Source organism: Salvelinus alpinus, chromosome 15, assembly GCF_045679555.1.
Source record: "Salvelinus alpinus chromosome 15, SLU_Salpinus.1, whole genome shotgun sequence".
NCBI lineage: Eukaryota > Metazoa > Chordata > Actinopteri > Salmoniformes > Salmonidae > Salvelinus > Salvelinus alpinus.
Window position 1 is genome coordinate 13,865,471 of NC_092100.1, and position 20,740 is coordinate 13,886,210.

The 20,740-nt window shown below is 43.1% G+C and overlaps 1 protein-coding gene across 1 annotated transcript; it reads left to right on the top strand.

Annotated features, from left to right (window-relative positions):
- The first annotated feature begins 529 nt into the window (after positions 1 to 529).
- ptgfr (prostaglandin F receptor (FP)) lies at positions 530 to 7,858 on the top strand. Its single transcript, XM_071342562.1, has 3 exons — positions 530 to 825; positions 2,439 to 3,264; positions 6,121 to 7,858. Exons 2-3 carry the CDS (start codon positions 2,455 to 2,457, stop codon positions 6,454 to 6,456), a joined length of 1,146 nt encoding a protein of 381 aa, XP_071198663.1. The 5' UTR covers positions 530 to 825; positions 2,439 to 2,454; the 3' UTR covers positions 6,457 to 7,858.
- The last annotated feature ends 12,882 nt before the right edge of the window (positions 7,859 to 20,740 follow it).

Below are 20,740 nucleotides of genomic sequence, written 5' to 3' on the forward strand. Positions count from 1 at the left end.
CCATCACTCAAACAAAGATGCCTTCATGGCCACCAGTGTATATTTCCAAACTATAATGATAATAAAATCTCAAAACTATGCCGCTATTCTTTTGTCTATTTTTTTTTACTGTTTAATATATTATATTCTTAGCTAGAAATCGTATTATTTATTAGTAGCCGTAATTCATAAATTACACCACATATATATATATATATATATATATATATATATATATATATATATACCTTTAATTAACTAGGCAAGTCAGTTAAGAACAACTTCTTATTTATTAATGTAGGGTTCTATATGGAACCAATTTTGGTTCAGGGGAGAAGAACCCCTAACGTTCTGATCAAAGAACCCTATAAAAGGGTTCTATATAACAGATTATAAACTGGTTTCCAGGTGTTTGATGTATTCTTTCTCAAAATGACAAAACTTCTGCATTCATCAGTGTGACAAATCTCAGAGGAGGGCTTTGTGTGGCGCACCACATCTACTGGTGAGGCCGCGCCCCTCTTTACAGAAGTAGCTGAAAGAGCTTGGAGACAGTATGTTATAATGTGTTGTTAAGACGGGTGCGGTGCCAAACTGGAAAATGGTACTTCATGTGCGTTATTTGACGGGAACAGAGTCAGATGTTCATGGACCACACCGTTACGCTATGGGACATTGTACCTCCGAGAAGCAGCAAAGCAGGAGACGCCAAGATTATGATTTCTTTACCAATTAATTCGTAATTAATTTGATTACTGTTATGAGAACAGTCAAACTTGTTCTCATTAATCCATAATATCCTTGCATCGGTAAATGGTGACATATAATTGCTGAAGACGTTGACAGGTGGGAATTTTCCTTTAATTAATCATGTTTATTTCTGTTTTTTTTTTGTTGCATAGTTTCGACCAAAATATCAGTTCTTTATCACAAGTGAAATATTGATACCTCGACTTTAATAACCCCTAAAACCAAAGTTTAAAAGGTAGGCTAATCACTGACTTCACGTGCGTCATGCGTAAAAATCACTTTTTCCAAAAATAAACGTTCAGTGTACATTTATTTTTGTATACAGTGATTTTTACGATTGACGCACGTGAAGTCAGTGATTAACCTACCTTTTAAACTTTGTTTTAGGGGTTACTAACGTCCTGGAGCTAGAAGTAAAAGGGAATTGATGAAAATTGTTTACAAAACTCTGCTCAATCATATATAAAATGTTACTTTTTCAAAGGGTGTCAATCGATTGGTTGAATACTGACCAGGTGCAGTCAACACTGAAACAAGGCAGTGAAGTACAGTACCCTCCATAATTATTGGGAAAGTGAAGCTTTTTTTCTTCTTATGTCTCTAAAGAGTTTGGATTTGAAATCAAACAGTGACTATGAGGTTAACATGCAGACAGTCAGCTTTCATTTGAGTGCATTTTCATTCATATCAGGTGATCCATTTAGAAATTACAGCACTTTTTATACATAGTCCCCCCATTTTAGGGGAGCAAAACTATTGGGACAAATTCACTTATAAAGTAGTAAAAAGTTAAATATTTGGTCACATATTCCTAACACACAATGACTGCGTCAAGCTTGTGACTCTACACATTTGTTGGATGCATTTGCTGTTGGTTGTGTTTCCAATTATTTTGTGCCCAATAGAAATTAATGGTAAATAATGTATTGTGTCATTTTGGAGTCACTTTTATTGTAAATAAGAATAACATATGCTTCTAAACACTTATACATTAATGTGGATGCTACCATGATTATGGATAATCCTCAATTAATCTTGAAATATGATGAGTGAGAAAGGTACAGATGCACCATACCCCCAAGACATGATAACTGCTCAACAGTACAATGACAGGGGTAGCATTTGTTAGGGAGTATGATATTTTTGCATATTTGTGCATCTCTCACTCATCATTATTTGCGATTTATCAGGACTATCCGTAATCATGGTAGCATCCACATTAATGTAGAAGTGTTTAGAAACATATTCTATTCTTATGTACAATAAAAGTGACTCCAAAATGACACAATACCTTGCTTGATTTCTCTCAATAAAGTAAACACAATAAATGTATTTTTACGCACCTCACACTTCTACCACTGCAATGATGAAATATTTATTGACTGTTGCACAGTGGGAGCCTGGTACTCCTTGTTCCTTATTTGAATGACCATTTACCGTAGCCCAGTGGTACACTGCACATTTTAATGGAAAACATATATATATTTTGTAAGCACTGACTTATAAGTCTGATGCTCTAAAATGTAGACCTACTAGATAAAAGCTCTGTATACGTATTCACCTTGGTCATGACTCAGTTGCTCCGTAAAATCTACGTTTTAAATGTAATTTGTGTTGGAGTGTTGTTTATTAACGTGTCGTGAAGATAAATGTTTTGGGGCTCTGTCAAAGCCATTCAACCATCCTTTCTGTCACATGTTGATCCTCAGACTGGACCAGGACTTGATGATGCCAGGCAATGGGAGTTCCGAGGCGGGATGCAGCAGGACAGCATCAGGCAGCTACTCCAACACCACCTGCGGCCAGACGGAGCTGTCCGTCACCGCCTCCGTCATTTCCATGACCGTGGGCATCTTCTCCAACATCCTGGCTCTCTGCATCCTGGTCAAAGCCTACCGCCGCTTTCGCCTCAAGACCAAGGCCTCCTTCCTGCTGTTCGCCAGCGGCCTGGTGGGCACCGATCTCCTGGGCCACCTCATTAACGGCTCCCTGGTGCTATATGTCTACGCTTTTAACAAGGAGTGGGAAGCCTTTGACCCGCACCACATACTGTGCAGTCTCTTCGGGGTGTCCATGGTGTTTTTCGGTCTGAGCCCCCTGCTCCTGGGTAGCCTAATGGCAGTGGAACGCTGCATTGGTGTCACCAGGCCCCTGTTCCACTCCACAGCCCTTGCCGCCCACCACATGAAGTGGCTGCTGGGGCTGACCTGGCTGTTAGCTGCCCTGGTGGCTCTGCTACCTGTGCTGCTGTGGAGGCCCTACAAGGTGCAGCGCTCCCAGAGCTGGTGTTTCTTCCGCATGGAGGGGCCCCGCAACTGGCTGGACGTGGTCCTCCCGCTGATCTTCTCTACACTGGGCCTCCTGGCTCTGCTGGTGTCCATTGTGTGCAACACACTGACCAGCTGCACCCTACTGCAGTCCAAGCTGCGCTGCCACCGCCAACGTCGCCGCAAGGATACCTCCCACCACTTTGAGATGATCTGCCAGCTCATAACCATCATGCTTGTGTCCTGTGTGTGCTGGGGCCCTTTATTGGTAAGGCATCTTCTTCCCTCCTTTCACTGGGTCGTAGAAGCGCTTATCTCTGGTATGTCTGTTAAGCAGTGATGAAGAACTCACTTTCACCTCATCTCTGCCAACAGTCCTCTGCATTGGTGGAGTCTGCCAAGATTCCCACAGCAAGCAATTTGTTCTTCTACTCAAAATGCTCACAAATCCTTTCAAAAGGAAAGGGAGCTATTTAAACCTTTGTAGAGATGCTCAAGATGTTAAATAGGGCACAGATTTTTGGCCTGTTTGTTATTTTGTGCTTTTGACCCTTGTGTTCACGTTAAGGCAGTTTGTCATTTCACGCCAAGATTTCTGGCATGTAATCTCCTTCTTTTCTCCCAGTACTTTGTGTAGTTACTTTACATCCATTTCAATGACATTTGTTTTTACCAACCCTTTTAAGAGCAAAATATGGTATGCAGCAAAAGTAGAGGGGAAACATTCTCAATCCAGAATTCTTCTCTGTGATGGAACCTCTGACGAGTCTTATTGAAATAAATGGTCCTCCTTTGACAATGTTTTTATTTCTATGCCTGCCATTAATCGTAGACCAGGATTCTTAAAATTAAAAGTGACAGTATAATAACTTAGATTAAGCTGGATCATTAACACGTGATGAGAAGGCTTGTAAGGGAAGGTCAAACAATATAGTTTTTTCTCTGGCAAGACATTTCATTAGACCTACATCAATAAGATGTTTACGGAGCGTTCAAAATGTACACAATGTTACCCGGAGGAAAATGTGGGAGGGTTTCATATTTTCTTTGTCCAGCGAGGGTCATGTATTTTGTAATCGACTAAATGTCAGTTATTTTCAGCATTTTGGAATTTACATATTGAATTCGACTGTGTGTAACTTTGGTGTACTACCCTGTGCTCTCTCTCCCTCTCATTCTCCTCGCTGAGCCTGGCTGCATGGGCATTCCACTTTCAACACTGAAAACTCTGGCATCTTTTTAGAACTCAGACTTTCCTCATTGAAAATCAATAACCTTGTGATTTGATCTTGTTGTTTTTTTTTAGTTCCAGTTCTCTTGGAAGCACCAATGAACAATAACAAGCATGGCATAGCACAATTACACAAGGACCACAGCAAGTGAAAAAAGTTACCTTCACAATAATTGAAGGGTTTCTTTGCAATCTCTGTCCGCTGAAGACAGTCCAGAAAAGTTCAATTGAATTTTGAAGTTGAAAGGAGATGGTTCTTCAATGCTGCTACTGAATGGGGAGGACAACAGTCCATGTGGATGGCTGGACTATCTGTATGCCTTTATAGCGATATGTTTATCATTTCATAAACTTTTTTTGATTTTTTTTATCTGTGTAAATTCATTGGGTAGGCCTATATGCCATTCACTGCAGTATTATTCCTAATAATTCGTCTTTATCTCTTGGAGTCCCAGGAAATGCTAGACTAGACCTACAATAGCCTGTTGTACACTTATTTCAAGCATTTTATTTTCTACGGATCAAGGAGAGATTCCAGCTTGTTCTTGCTTGCTGAATATAAAATACAGAAACCAAAATAACTGGCTGTGATTTTGAAAGGAGAGAAAGAGAAGTCTCGATGGTGTGATTAAAATTCACCATATGAGTAGCCTGCTAATGTACCTTTCTGAACTTTGTAAACTGTCTAAAAAAGATCCACAACTGATCTAAATGGTTGCATTATCAGGCTTAGGCTGTATGCAGTTATTTAGGCATGAAGCATTCAAAACAGGACGTTTGAGCGGTTATTCAAATTAGCCTACATCACTGCAGTTTACAGCCCTAGCCAATAAATGTGTAGGTCTACGCACTTGATAACAATAATACATTCCCAATTGCACTGTGTTGTTGTAGCCTAAGGGTGGAATAATGTTGTCTAAAATCCTAGGCCTAATCAATAGTGGAGCTTTGCATGCCCGACTGCCCGGGGACTGCAGAGCACAGCCTGGAGGAACGCACAGATCAGTCATTTCATTATCTGTTAGCCTAATTTATTTTTCATGCACTTTGACAGGTAAATATTTATAGCCTTAATATTTACCTAATGAGTGGCCTAATATCTAGCTAATATTTAGCTTCTTTGGCTACACAACTCTAGCTCCTCTCTTCCAGCTGTTCCCGTGCACAATGTACTATAGGCTACGGATGCTGTACAGCAGGATGCATTGATCAGTTGATTGACAGGTATAGGCTATTGTAGAACGACAAACTTTCCTCTAGTGTGGATGCTCGCCAACATCAATAATGTATTGTTATAGTTATCGTCCTTAGTGTGGAAGACCCTTAATGCTTAAATTGGTAAATGCCACCCTCTAACGGATGAATGGGGTATGAACTACAGCAGTGGTTCTCAGGGATTTGATAGAAATCACGACTGCAACATTGATAGCCTACTTAAAGTGGAATTTATATTTCAGCTATTTTGTTTTAATGATAATTTTGGAGGGTTACATGTTTTCTTTTTCAAATGCTCGGGGAGGGCCAGGTAAAAATATATTATCCTCAGGGGGGACTGCCATCCATTTTCATTTCAGAGAGGTCCGATTACCTCCAGGTATCCCTTAATATAAAAACCGTTCACTCATTTACTGCCCCTCACACATCACTGTGTACACAAACACTATTACACATTCTCAAACGCAATTTAATCATATTCTATTCAGCTATTTCTAGGACAATAAAATAAAGTGGTAGCTTAAATCAGTTTCCCTTGATTCAAGAGAGCTGGTTATACTGTAATAACGCAATTTGAAGCGTTGAACAAAGCACAGTAATCAACTAACAACAATTTAAATGGTTCCCTTCAAGTAATTACATTCAGTCTCACATAATGTCCTATGTTTACCGTCCTAGGTTAACGTCATCATACTGAGCACCCAGGTCCAGGGCGAGCGTGCGTTTGCCAGCCTGCTGCTGTCAATCCGCATGGCCACCTGGAACCAGATCCTGGACCCCTGGATCTACATCCTCCTGAGAAAGGCCATCCTCAAGAAGCTCTTCCTGCTGGTGCACAGCTGCTGGAGCACCAAGTCCCACTCCTACTCCCACCCCCTCAACCGCTGGAAGTGCAGCCCAGTGAAAGGCTCTGGGGAGACCAGCGGCACCTCCATCAGCACTAAACCAGAATTCTTCTGTTTGGATGGAAATGTTGGAGGCCTACCAGACACAATAATTAAGCCCATCACCTGAACCCCTGGATGGGGCATCTGATCTGAGAGACCCTGGGTCCCAGGTGGAGTGTTTGCAGGCAGCACCTGTAGCACATTGATGTATAGTTGGAGTAAGCGATAAGCTAAGGAACCAGATAAGATTTGTTTTAGGAAGAGCATATGAAGGATCATTCAAAGTATTATAAACTGGGTAGTTCGAGCCCTGAATGCTGATTGGCTGACAGCCGTGGTATATGAGACCGTATACCACGGGTATGACAAAACATTTATTTTTATTGCTCTAATTACGCTGGTAACTAGTTTCTAATAGCAATAAGGCACCTTGAGGGTTTGTGGTATATGGCCAATATACCATGGCTAAGGGCTGTGTCCAGGCACTCCACATTGCATCTTGCATAAGAACAGCCCTTAGCCATGGTATATTGGCCATATACCACACTTCCTCAGGCCTTATCGCTTAATTGTACACTCGTGAGGTGTACAGACACTGGTAATAGGTGTGTTGGTCATAATTGACAATGACACACAGGACTAAGATGGACCCTGGAGTTAGTTAGCCCCAGTTACTGATATGTCTGTCTAACCTATAACTGACCTTGAAAGGATGAACTCTGCAATCAGCACTACATGTCAATGTTGTCTTCTTGATTCTTCTCTGTGACAGTTATGGCTTATAAACCCAGCTGCTCAGAACTAAAGACATCTGTAGCTCTGGAGTTCCTCACAGCACTCGAAGATTGTGCAGAATGACAAGACCATTTGATTGTTTTCAGCTCCCCATCAGTCAGTGAGTGAGTCCCAGGCAATCTGAATTATCACCCCAGCAGGTGGTCCTCCGGTAAAATTAATTGTTCTCTTGTTTCACTGTCTTCTGGAGTCCCAATATGGCAGTTATGACGTAATTTCCACGTAGATTGATTTGTTTTGGATTCTGAAGAGACTCTTCTGGCTGGCCCGGCTGTTGAAGTTGCTGTTGTGTTTGGCAGATGGTTGGTATATCTCTTTGACCTTCTGCGGTGCTATGGACTGATGAAAAATGAGTTTTTGACACATTTTATATTTATGTGTCTGTCTGTCCATGTTGAGAGTACATTTTGTTCACAAGTTTTCTGTATTAAAACATTTTCTGAAGTCATTCTCTCACCATGGGTGTTCAGACTGTTCACCATTTACAGCACAGTAACTCAGTTAACCTCATCTGATGAGCTGATCACCTCTATCCGTTCAGTGGTTTTAAAATGACTCAGCATGATCATTTTAATTTAACAGTGCTTTCTTATATGATATACTGTGTGTTGAAGTAACATTACTTATCTATGGACTATGTATACAGGTCCTTATAAACCATTTACTAATCATAAATTACATATTTTTGCATGGCCTCATTTAAAATAAAATGTGAGCTATTTATGCTTTAGAAATACTTTATAAATGTTTTGAGTGACCAGTGTAATTTCTAACAAAAAGATGGACATGCCATTGGTAGACATTCCAGCAGTACCTGATGCTCCTTAAGGTCTCAAAATGGCCCCTAGAACATATAAATGGTTAAAGAATAAGGAAATATATTGAAATTTTATTCACAAAAACTGTTGTGAAACAACTGTTACAAAGGGCTTGAGGAAGAGCTGTAATGTGAATGTTCTGCTAGGGTTGTCAACCTGGAGAATATGAACTGATCATAAAACATGGAGATGTAGACTACACACAACAGCTGGCCGGACCAGACAGTTGTTCTCTAGTTGATTTTTATTACTTAATTATTACTGATATGTGATTGAGGTAAACGTGTTACATGTATGATTTGCAGGTAGAAATTGTATATGTATAAACTTTAAATGTTTCCAGTGCTTCAGTCTTTTAACTGCAGACTATTTTCACACATGGCTTTGTTTGGTGTCACCTCTACTGGACCTTTAAATATAGTAACTCTCTAAACGTAGGGTAGCGTGGGGTAACTAGCTCCCCGGGGCTAGTTTAGTTACTAGTAACTAGTTATCAACTAGCTCTCAGTTATCATATTAAAAACTGCTAACATTTGCCTCCACCTATGGCAAAATTGCAGAATTGCAGGAATTTAACTTTAAAACGTAACTTTGAAAGGGGGGGGTGGATGTGGGTACGCATGAGTTCCGTTTTTTTGTGCCCCCACCCCCATCAAAGTTGCCCATCCCTGATCTACACTGATTGAAGTGGATTTAACAGGTGACATCAATAAGGGATCATAGCGTTCACCTTGATTCACCTGGTCAGTCTGTGTCATGGAAAGAGCAGGTGTTCCTAATGTTTTGTACACTCAGTGTATACTAGATTACTAGCATTTACAATGTGGGAGGAAAGGTTAGCAAATGATGATTAAACTATTTATTAAGCCAGTATACATGCTTTATTACGTGGAGTTATTATAATGTAAAGTGCTACTATTTGTTTTACTTCTGAAACAGAACAAAGAGAACTATGTTGTGTCTGTGTCAACCATCATGCCAACAATATGCATGCCAAAGACCTGCAAGAGTGAAAAACGATGATGTATGTAAATTAAAACACATTGATATTGTATTGTTGTATCGTAAGCACATCATTTTAACCTCCATATCTGTTCTTTTCTACTTGAAAAACGATATAGGCTACCACTTCATTTGCGCAATGATCTCCTTCAGTATAAACTAAATTATATTAATTTTTCTACACATTGTCATTGCCATTTATGTTCAAACTGTGAAGGCTTTTGGAGGTGGGCCTAGGCTATGCCGACAGACAGGCAATAAAATTAATTTGCAGTGATGGATAAGTGATGAGGGATATTGTTAATACAGAGACTTGTTCGAAAATAGCTTTGTTATATTGCATTTCAACACACAAAACTTATCAAAATGTTATGTCTGATGCCCCTTTAAATCACTCCCATAAGGTAGGGGGGTTCATGAAGGCTTTATGATACCACCGAAGAAGATATTAGTCATATGATAAGTGATAATTTCTTCCTCATATCCTTCATCTTTTGTTGAGTCATGGCTAAAAGGTTTACAGCTTTTGTCAAATTCTCGAATATTGTGTAATTACGGACTGTTTTGCGGGGCATTTCTTGATGTGGGTGTTCCCTGATATCAGGAAATGCTCATTGATACCTGCCATTGGTCAGTTCCGGTGTTATGAGACTGATGGTTTCTCGACACAAATTATTTGTTTACATAGCAGGTTAGGATAACTAACGTGGCAGGTTAGGTAAATTAGCGTGGCAGGTCAGGAGACTGAGGTTAAGATTAGGAAAAGGGTTAGGGTTAGGTTTAGCTTCAATGTTACAGTTGCCAACAATGGCCCGCAGCTATATTTTGTTAGCATGCAATGAGTCGGCCGGGAGGAAAGGGGACAGTGAGAGTCAAAGGATGTGGAAAGGGAGTAGAGTAGGGTCAAAGAGGCAGAGTCAGGAGGGAGAAGGATTTGACCGAAGGGATCCCACTTTAAATGACGTTCAGCTTATAAAGGCTTCATAAAGCCTTCATAAGGCATTCATAAGCACTACATAAATGTGTTACAAAGCATCTATAACCATTATGTCATACTTTATAAAGGGTTCATAAATGTGGCCGTACTGTGTGACATAATCACCATGTCAAATGTAATATAACCCACTATGTCGAACATAATATAAACATGTGCTTTATATTATGTGCTTTATAAAGGGTGACATGTTGTGCTGAAGGACGGCATACACTCTAAAGTGATGCCATGTTAGTCACATTACACCTAATCTCGTTCCCAGACACTTCCTCCCAAATGTGCGGAAGGTCTGGTGTATAAACGCATCAAACTTGGCCTTCATTAGTTAGGGTTAAGTTTAAAATACAGTTTTAAGTAGATACATTGTGGAAATGTGTGCAATAGCCTGGGGGTGACTTTACACAAAGAAACACCTTGATGAAAGCCCCAAACCTAAAGAAACACTTACCTTGATGAAAGCCCCAAACCTAAAGAAACACCTTGATGAAAGCCCCAAACCTAAAGAAACACTTACCTTGATGAAAGCCCCAAACCTAAAGAAACACCTTGATGAAAGCCCCAAACCTAAAGAAACACTTACTTTGATGAAAGCCCCAAACCTAAAGAAATTGAAAGTGTCTTTCTTCAGGAACCAAGTTACTTGTTCCTCAGTACACAAACACGCACACAACAAAAACGAGCCATACCTTCATAAATCAACAGTACGTTAATAACCTATTTATAACCGATTTATTGACATTTTATGTAGTGTCCTGTAACACTTAGTTTGAAGTGAGACACCTTCGGTCATTCATAACACATCCATAAAGACTCTATATCGCATGACACTGTACTTAAGTTCAGACCGCTTGGTCATTTGTAACAGATACATAAATGCCTTGTATCATATGACGCTGTTATTACTATAAGGTCAGTCAGTCACCTTTGGTCATTCATAACACATACATAAAGGTTTAATGATGTAAACACAAATGTATTATCACTAAAACAAATGAACATTAAAGACATTGTCGTGACTTTACTTTCATTAATCTGATGACTGTTATTTATCTAATCAACTAACTATCTTTAATTGTTACCCGATTAAATTAATCATGTAACAATTTACTCATTAGGAATTTGGTTGTTTAAAGAGTTACCATCTCCCCAATGAAACTCTATAAGGTATATACAGTGGGGAGAACAAGTATTTGATACACTGACGATTTTGCAGGTTTTCCTACTTACAAAGCATGTAGAGGTCTGTAATTTTTATCATAGGTACACTTCAACTGTGAGAGACGGAATCTAAAACAAAAATCCAGAAAATCACATTGTATGATTTTTATGTAATTAATTTGCATTTTATTGCATGACATAAGTATTTGATACATCAGAAAAGCAGAAGTTAATATTTGGTACAGAAACCTTTGTTTGCAATTACAGAGATCATACGTTTCCTGTAGTTCTTGACCAGGTTTGCACACACTGCTGCAGCGATTTTAGCCCACTCCTCCATACAGACCTTCTCCAGATCCTTCAGGTTTCGGGGCTGTCGCTGGGCAATACGGACTTTCAGCTCCCTCCAAAGATTATCTATTGGGTTCAGGTCTGGAGACTGGCTATGCCACTCCAGGACCTTGAGATGCTTCTTACGGAGCCACTCCTTAGTTGCCCTGGCTGTGTGTTTCGGGTCGTTGTCATGCTGGAAGACCCAGCCACGACCCATCTTCAATGCTCTTACTGAGGGAAGGAGGTTGTTGGTCAAGATCTCGCGATACATGGCCCCATCCATCCTCCCCTCAATACGGTGCAGTCGTCCTGTCCCCTTTGCAGAAAAGCATCCCCAAAGAATGATGTTTCCACCTCCATGCTTCACGGTTGGGATGGTGTTCTTGGGGTTGTACTCATCCTTCTATTCCTCCAAACACGGCGAGTGGAGTTTAGAGCAAAAAGCTCTATTTTTGTCTCATCAGACCACATGACCTTCTCCCATTCCTCCTCTGGATCATCCAGATGGTCATTGGCAAACTTCAGACGGGCCTGGACATGCGCTGGCTTGAGCAGGGGGACCTTGCGTGCGCTGCAGGATTTTAATCCATGACGGCGTAGTGTGTTACTAATGGTTTTCTTTGAGACTGTGGTCCCAGCTCTCTTCAGGTCATTGACCAGGTCCTTCCGTGTAGTTCTGGGCTGATCCCTCACATTCCTCATGATCATTGATGCCCCACGAGGTGAGATCTTGCATGGAGCCCCAGACCGAGGGTGATTGACCGTCATCTTGAACTTCTTCCATTTTCTAATAATTGTGCCAACAGTTGTTGCCTTCTCACCAAGCTGCTTGGCTATTGTCCTGTAGCCCATCCCAGCCTTGTACAGGTCTACAATTTATCCCTGATGTCCTTACACAGCTCTCTGGTCTTGGCCATTGTGGAGAGGTTGGAGTCTGTTTGATTGAGTGTGTGGACAGGTGTCTTTTATACAGGTAACGAGTTCAAACAGGTGCAGTTAATACAGGTAATGAGTGGAGAACAGGAGGGCTTCTTAAAGAAAAACTAACAGGTCTGTGAGAGCCGGAATTCTTACTGGTTGGTAGGTGATCAAATACTTATGTCATGCAATAAAATGCAAATTAATTACTTAAAAATCATACAATGTGTTTTTCTGGATTTTTGTTTTAGATTCCGTCTCTCACAGTTGAAGTGTACCTATGATAAAAATTACAGACCTCTACATGCTTTGTAAGTAGGAAAACCTGCAAAATCGGCAGTGTATCAAATACTTGTTCTCCCCACTGTATCTATTTAATCGATAAACAGTGATCTTATTAATCATTAGAGGCGTGTCACGTCCTGACCAGAGTTCTTATGTGTTGTGCTTGATTTAGTGTTGGTCAGGACGTGAGCTGGGTGGGCATTCTATGTTGTGTGTCTAGTTTGTCTGTTTCTGTGTTCAGCCTAATATGGTTCTCAATCAGAGGCAGCTGTCAATCGTTGTCCCTGATTGAGAATCATATATAGGTGGCTTGTTTTGTGTTGGGGATTTGTGGGTGGTTGTTTCCTGTGTCAGTGTTTGTGCCACACGGGACTGTGACGGTTAGTACGTTTGTTGTTTTGTATTTTGTCTAGTTTTCTTGTTATTAAATCATGGAAACTTACCACGCTGTACATTGGTCCTCCGATCCTTCTCGCCTCTCCTCGTCTGAGGAGACTGCCGTTACAGAACCACCCACCTAACTCGGACCAAGCAGCGTGGCAACGGGCAGCAGCGACAGCAGCAGCGGCCAACTACACAGGACTCCTGGACATGGGAGGACATTTTGGAGGGGAAAGGACCCTGGGCAGAGCCAGAGGAGTATCGCCGCCCCAAAGCAGAGCTGGAGGCAGCAAAAGCGGAGAGGCGGCGTTTCGAGGAGCTAGCTCGGCAGCAGGAGCCGGATCTGGGTTACACCACTTGGGAGGAAATAGACAGGTGGTCGGTTGACCCAGGGAGAGTGCCGGAGCCCGCCTGGGATTCGATGGAGCAATGTGCGGAGGGATACCGGCGAATGAGGTTAGCACGACGGCGCGGTAAGAAGCCCGAGAAGAAATCCCAAACATTTATTGGGGGGGGGGGGCTAAAGGGTAGTGTGGCGAAGGCAGGTAGGAAACCTGCGCCCACTTCCCATGCTTACCGTGGAGTGCGGGAGTACGGGCAGACACCGTGTTATGCGGAAGAGCGCACGGTGTCTCCTGTACGTGTGCATAGCCCGGTGCGGGTTATTCCACCTCCCCGCACTGGCCGGGCTAGATTGAGCATTGAGCCAAGTGCCATGAAGCCGGCTCAACATATCTGGCCTCCAGTACGTCTCCTCGGGCCGGTGTACATGGCACCAGCCTTACGCATGGTGTCCCCGGTTCGCCAACACAGCCCAGTGCGGGTTATTCCACCTCCCCGCACTGGACGGGCTACAGGGAGCATTCAACCAGGTAAGGTTGGGCAGGCTCGGTGCTCAAGGGAGCCAGTACGCCTGCACGGTCCGGTATATCCGGCGCCACCTTCCCGCCCCAGCCCAGTACCACCAGTGCCTAAACCATGCACCAGGCTTCCAGTGCGTCTCCAGAGCCCTGTTCCTCCTCCACGCAATCTCCCTGTGGTGCGTGTCTCCAGCCCAGTACCTCCAGTTCCGGCACCACGCACCAAGCCTCCTGTGCGTCTCCAGAGCCCTGTACGCACTGTTCCTTCTCCCCGCACTCGCCCTGAGGTGCGTGCCCTCAGCTCGGTACTACCAGTGCCGGCACCACGTACCAGGCCTATAGTGCGCCTCGAGAGTCCAGTGTGCCCTGGTCCTGCTCCCCGCACTAGCCTTGAGGTGCGGGTCTCCAGTCCGGTACCACCAGTTCCGGCACCACGCACCAGGCCTACTGTGCGCCTCAGCAGGTCAGAGTCGGCCGTCTGCCCAACGCCGCCTGCACTGCTCGTCTGCTCAACGCCGCCTGCACTGCTCGTCTGCCCAGCGCCGTCTGAGCTGCCTGCCTGCCCAGCGCCGTCTGAGCTGCCTGCCTGCCCAGCGCCGTCTGAGCCATCCGTCTGCCCAGCGCCGTCTGAGCCATCCGTCTGCCCAGCGCCGTCTGAGCCATCCGTCTGCCCAGCGCCGTCAGAGCCGCCCATCTGTCCCGAGCCGTCAGAGCCGCCCGTCTGTCCCGAGCCGTTAGAGCCGTCCGTCAGTCAGGAGCCGCTAGAGCCGTCCGTCAGTCAGGAGCCGCCAGAGCCACCAGCCAGTCAGGAGCCGCCAGAGCCGCCAGCCAGTCAGGAGCCGCCAGAGCCGCCAGCCAGTCAGGAGCCGCCAGAGCCGCCAGCCAGTCAGGAGCCGCCAGAGCCGCCAGCCAGTCAGGAGCCGCCAGAGCCGCCAGCCAGTCAGGAGCTGCCAGAGCCGCCAGCCAGTCAGGAGCTGCCAGAGCCGCCTGCCAGTCATGAGCTGCCTTCCAGTCATGAGCCGCCTTCCAGTCATGAGCTGCCCTCCAATCATAAGCTGCCTTCCAGTCATGAGCTGCCTTCCAGTCATGAGCTGCCCTCCAGTCATGAGCTGCCCTCCAGTCATGAGCTGCCCTCCAGTCATGAGCTGCCCTCCAGTCATGAGCTACCTTCCAGTCATGAGCTGCCCTCCAGTCATGTGCTGCCCTCCAGTCATGAGCTGCCCTCCAGTCATGAGCTGCCCCTCAGCCCGGAGCTGCCCCTCAGCCCGGAGCTGCCCCTCAGTCCGGAGCTGCCATCAGTCCGGAGTTGCCCCTCTGTCCTGAGCTACCTCTCTGTCCTGAGCTACCTCTCTGTCCTGAGCTACCTCTCTGTCCTGAGATACCTCTCTGTCCTGAGCTGTCTCCTAAATCATGTGGGGGCCTTGGGGAGGATTCCTAGGCTAAGGTCGGGGGCGAGGGTCGCCACTCAAAGGACGCTAAGGAGGGGGACAAAGACAGTGGTGGAGTGGTGTCCTCGTCCTGCACCGGAGCCGCCACCGCGGACAGATGCCCACCCAGACCCTCCCCTAAAGTTTTAGGGGTGCGTTCGGAGTCCGCACCTCAGGAGGGGGGTACTGTCACGTCCTGACCAGAGTTCTTATGTGTTGTGCTTGTTTTAGTGTTGGTCAGGACGTGAGCTGGGTGGGCATTCTATGTTGTGTGTCTAGTTTGTCTGTTTCTGTGTTCAGCCTAATATGGTTCTCAATCAGAGGCAGCTGTCAATCGTTGTCCCTGATTGAGAATCATATATAGGTGGCTTGTTTTGTGTTGGGATTTTGTGGGTAGTTGTTTCCTGTGTCAGTGTTTGTGCCACACGGGACTGTGACGGTTAGTACGTTTGTTGTTTTGTATTTTGTCTAGTTTTCTTGTTATTAAATCATGGAAACTTACCACGCTGTACATTGGTCCTCCGATCCTTCTCGCCTCTCCTCGTCTGAGGAGGAGGACGACTTAGACTGCCGTTACAAGGCGGTAGTGGTTAGAGCATTGGGCCAGTAACCAAAAGGTGGGTGGATCAATCCCAGAGGAGACAAGGTACAAATCTGTCGTTCTGCCCCTGAACAAGGCAGTTAACCCACTGTTCCTCGGCCGTCATTGCAAATAACAATTTGTTCTTAACTGACTTGCCTAGTTAAATAAAGGTTAAATTAAAAAAATTGAAATAAATTACAATTTCCTCTTATCATATCATCATTCTGACCAGTCATCTCATTAATCATTACCTCTTATCATATCATCATTCTGACCAGTCATCTCATTAATCATTACCTCTTATCATATCATCATTCTGACCAGTCATCTCATTAATCATTACCTCTTATCATATTATCATTCTGATTTGTCATCTTATTAATCATTACCTCATATCATATCATCATTCTGAACAGTCGTAACCTCACGCATCTGCTAAATCCCCATTCTCACTCATGATTCAGTACTACACAAATTGGTATAATTATTTATTTACTAGCTAACTAAATAATAACACAGAATAAACATAGACCCTTTACATGAGACAAAGGTCCCTAGTGGACTGACAAAATATGGTGGCTTATACACAACGAATGAAGAGTGGTGGGGAGGAGAGAGGGAGAGAGAGAGAGAGAGAGAGAGAGAGAGAGAGAGAGAGAGAGAGAGAGAGGAAAAGGGACACTTTTCGTGGATACATTTTAGAACTATTCTCACACTAATCATATATATTGCACACGAACCGCCGCCCATTTGGAATAAGAAATCATTCATGTATTTACATATGAGTGCCTTTGTTCGGTCGAAACCAGCCCTCCTTAGGAAGATTGTTGGCCTTTCAGTGGCAAGCTGTATGGCTCTGATTGTCTGAAAGGGGTCTCCCCTTTCTCGTCTTCCACTGTTGTTCACTCTGAAAGATAGCCAGCCGTGTCAACGGTTCCCATTGGTGATGAGTGTAGTAGGATAGTCTCACTTAGATGAGCTTTTCTCAATATCTGACTCAAGACAGCTAATCAGCTGTTTTAGTGATTGTCTGATGGGAGTTTGTTTTCCCCCTCGTGATGGTATTCAGGATTCGGACCACAATGGACATGAGCTGCAGCTCGCCGTCTCTCTGGTCTAAAGGAAGGTGAGTTTATTTCTTCACCTCGAGTTGAGGTTCAAAGTTCCAACCATTTCAAACATGTAGCTCTCGGCTCACGTTTCCTGGTCTCTGAGATTCAGCATTTAAACCACTTTAGACATGGGCTGCAACTCCCCGTCTTTCCTGGTCTAATGTTAATTTCGTTGGCAATGCTTGTTATGCACTCTCGTCAAAGGCGCATTGTTCCTTCTGTCTGGCATGCTATCCGACCTCACTCAGGGCGTGGCTACTTACTTATGCACAGTTTATAGGAGATAGATTCTCTCATACCTCCTAAAATCACATTCATATCTTAACAAAAATACTTTCATAATTGTTTATATTATATGCACAACGTTAAGGATGGAGACTTCATACCTGTAGTGTAAATACTTTTTGAGTTAGATTATTTATTTTTCACCAGTTTTAATGACATCACAAAATGAAAACCCATATGACATTAGTTTTCTATAGCTCCCCACTGACCATTCCCCACATTGTTATGTTAGAAATATTGATCCAGTATCCACTTTTGACCGTGTTAGAGTTTAAGAGGGAAAACTGTCTGTGAAACAAAGACATTCCTACTAAAGGGGGAGAAAGAGCCCCCCCCCCCTTCTCCTGTAATTTACAACAGGGTGTGAACTGTCAAACCGGCCCAGTTCCTCCCCTTTTCTGTGGGGGAAAGAAGGGGTCTGGTTATTGTCAATCATTGCTGAGCTGATCTGACCCAGTGTCACATTTCCTTTTATTTGTTCTTTTTTTTTTCTTTTTTTTTTGCATTTTCCAATTAAGAACATTCAAAACAAAAATGAAAAGATATTAGACAAAGTGAAAGTGACAGACAAGCGTAAAAATTTTAAAATAAATAATGATATATACAAACATACAATAAATAAGTCATAATAAAAAATAATAATAATGAGACATTGGATCATATGGTCACCTGCCGTAGGCTACTGTACATATTATACATTACGTGTGAAACAGTATGTGAGGATTATACAGAGATTCAATCAATGTGATGTGAGGGGAGAATCTGCATATAGTCAATAAAAGGTTGCCGAATTCTGTAAAATGTCTCTAACTTATTCCTCAAGCAGTAAGTGATTTTCTCCAGTGGGATACAACTATTAACTTCCGATAGCCACATTGCAACTGGCAGGGGGGAATCCAATTTCCATTTCAATGCAATACATTTCTTGGCAATCGCTAGCAATATTTCTGTTAGCTTTATAGTATGGTTTTGACTAAGATTGGAATGAGTAAAGTTACCCAGTAGACAAACCTCTGGGTCTAAAGGGAATGCAACCCCATGATTTGAGGATATGGTATCGCATACCCCCTGCCAGAAACTGTGTAGTTTTGAACACTGCTAAGTGGAATGGAGGAATGTTCCTTCATCTGAGCCACATCTAAAACATAGGGAGGAGATATCAGGGTTGAACTTGTGCAGTCTAGATGGGGTGATATAGAGCTGATGGAGGAAATTAAACTGGATCAGTCTGTATCTGGAGTTCAATGTGGAAGTAACACCATCCCTGCATAGGTCACTCCATAGACCCTCATCAAGATTAATACCCAGATCTTTTTCCCATCTAAGTCGGGGTTTATCTAGCTCAGGCAGTGTTAGTCCTGACATAAGAGCATCGTAAACACGGGAAATGGTCTTGAACAGTGGTTGGTCTGCGTGGCAGAGTTGTTCAATAGGTGACATCTTAGGTAGGTTCCATTGTCCCTTGAGAGTCACCCTAATAAAGTTTCGTAGTTGTAGGTAGCTAAAGAAGTCCTTGTTAGGCAAGTGGTATTTCTGTTTCAGCTGATCAAAAGACATAACAACTCCCTCCTCATAGCAATGTTCCAGAAGAGTGATCCCCTTATCAGACCATGGTCTAAAGTTACTATTCTGGAAATACATAGGGATCAATCTATTGTTCCATAAAGGGGTTTTAGGGGAAAGAAATCCCTCTCGTCTGAACAGCTCATGCAGTTTGCACCATGCCAGAACAGAATGTATGATTAAAGGGTTGTCTGTGATGGTTTTTATAGATTTTCTGTCCCATTTGTAAAACAGTTCTGCCCCAGTGTCATCATTTATCTCAAACTTTTCAATGTTCAACCATGAGAGAGAGGGACCATTGTCAAACTGAGCTAGAAACCTAGACTGTGCAGCCCAGTAGTATATTCTAAAATTGGGGTGGTTTAAGCCCCCTTGACCATAATCAAGGGTCAGTTTATCCAGGCCAACCCTAGGGGTTTTGCCGTGCCAGATACACCGTCTGGTCAGCTTGTCGAGAGAGGAAAATAATGCTGCGGGCACAGGGAGAGATTGAAACAAATATAGAAATCTGGGCAGGACATTCATTTTAATTACATTGATTCCACCCAGTAGAGTGAGAGGCAAGTCCATTCTGTGCTGCGTCAGAAACTCTAAATGGGAAGCTGGGAAACTCTATTCAATTTATATTATTATATTCCTCTTTCATTTACAAATCTCATTACGTGACTATGAGACATGGCTGTATCTTGGGGGATTTGTATTTAGCTGAGCCTGCTAGCTAGCTAAATTTAGGCAAGCTAGCAATTGCTGTGAAGTCACCAAAGGTCACCCTCCACCTTTTGCAACAAGCTGGCCAGATTGAGTTTATAGAGGTTCCTCGGGTTACCATCCACCATTATGCCCAAATATGTGAAGCCCATAGGAGACCATCTAAAAGGAAACTTGTGCTTGATGGTATGGTGGTCAAAGACAGATAATGGTAAGATTTAGCTTTTATCAAAATTGACCTTATATCCAGAGAAAGAACTATAACACTGTAGTAGGTTCTGTAAGTGAGAGTGGGAATGTTCTGGGTTCGTTAGAAATAAGATAAAGTTGTCCGCAAAGAGTTATAACTTATGGGTATGGGGGCCCACCTCAAAGCCATGTATGTCAGTGCACGATCTAATAGCCTCAGCCAACGGTTCGATGGCGAGGGCAAAGAGGTGGGGGCTAATTGGGCAACCTTGTCTGTTCCCCCTATAGAGAGGGAAAGAGGAGGAAGTAATCCCATTGGTAGCAATCCTAGCTTTAGGAGATTTGTATAGTGATTTTATCAAATTTGCAAACACGGTACCTAAACCAAACTTTTCCAAGACGCGAAAGAGGTATGGCCATTCAACCCTATCAACCCTATCTAGGTTGACCAACAAAGGAAGACATGACTCCAGTCTCTTAGATAGCATTTATTTGTTCATTTTTAAAACAATAAAAATACATGAAGTTTCAAAAAGTCCAGCAAAGCATTGAACATTACACAGAGCTGTAAATAGTGTAGCTTGTCCCTGAGTGGAGGAATTGTTCTTGCCTCTCTTTCTACTGGAGGTACTGCATGTTAGTTCCAACCTTAAAAGTAACAACAACAAAAAGTTAGAAGGTCTGTTAGGAGTTGTCTTTGCACACCATCTGGATAAGGGCATTTCTGTGCTGCGTCAGAAGCTCTAAATGGGAAGCTGGGAAACTCTATTCAATTTATATTATTATATTCCTCTTTCATTTACAAATCTCATTACGTGACTATGAGACATGGCTGTATCTTGGGGGATTTGTATTTAGCTGAGCCTGCTAGCTAGCTAAATTTAGGCAAGCTAGCAATTGCTGTGAAGTCACCAAAATTATTTGAAATAATAATTTAGGTAGCTATTGTTATCTAACTCAACACTTAACTAGTACAAACTAATTTAAATTACAATAAACT

Excerpts from the sequence above, each read along its gene's own strand:
- ptgfr (XM_071342562.1), top strand. The coding sequence starts at position 2,455 with ATGATGCCAGGCAATGGGAGTTCCGAGGCGGGATGCAGCAGGACAGCA. Across the intron at positions 3,265-6,120 it reads TGTGCTGGGGCCCTTTATTG|GTTAACGTCATCATACTGAG; the intron begins GTAAGGCATCTT and ends TTACCGTCCTAG.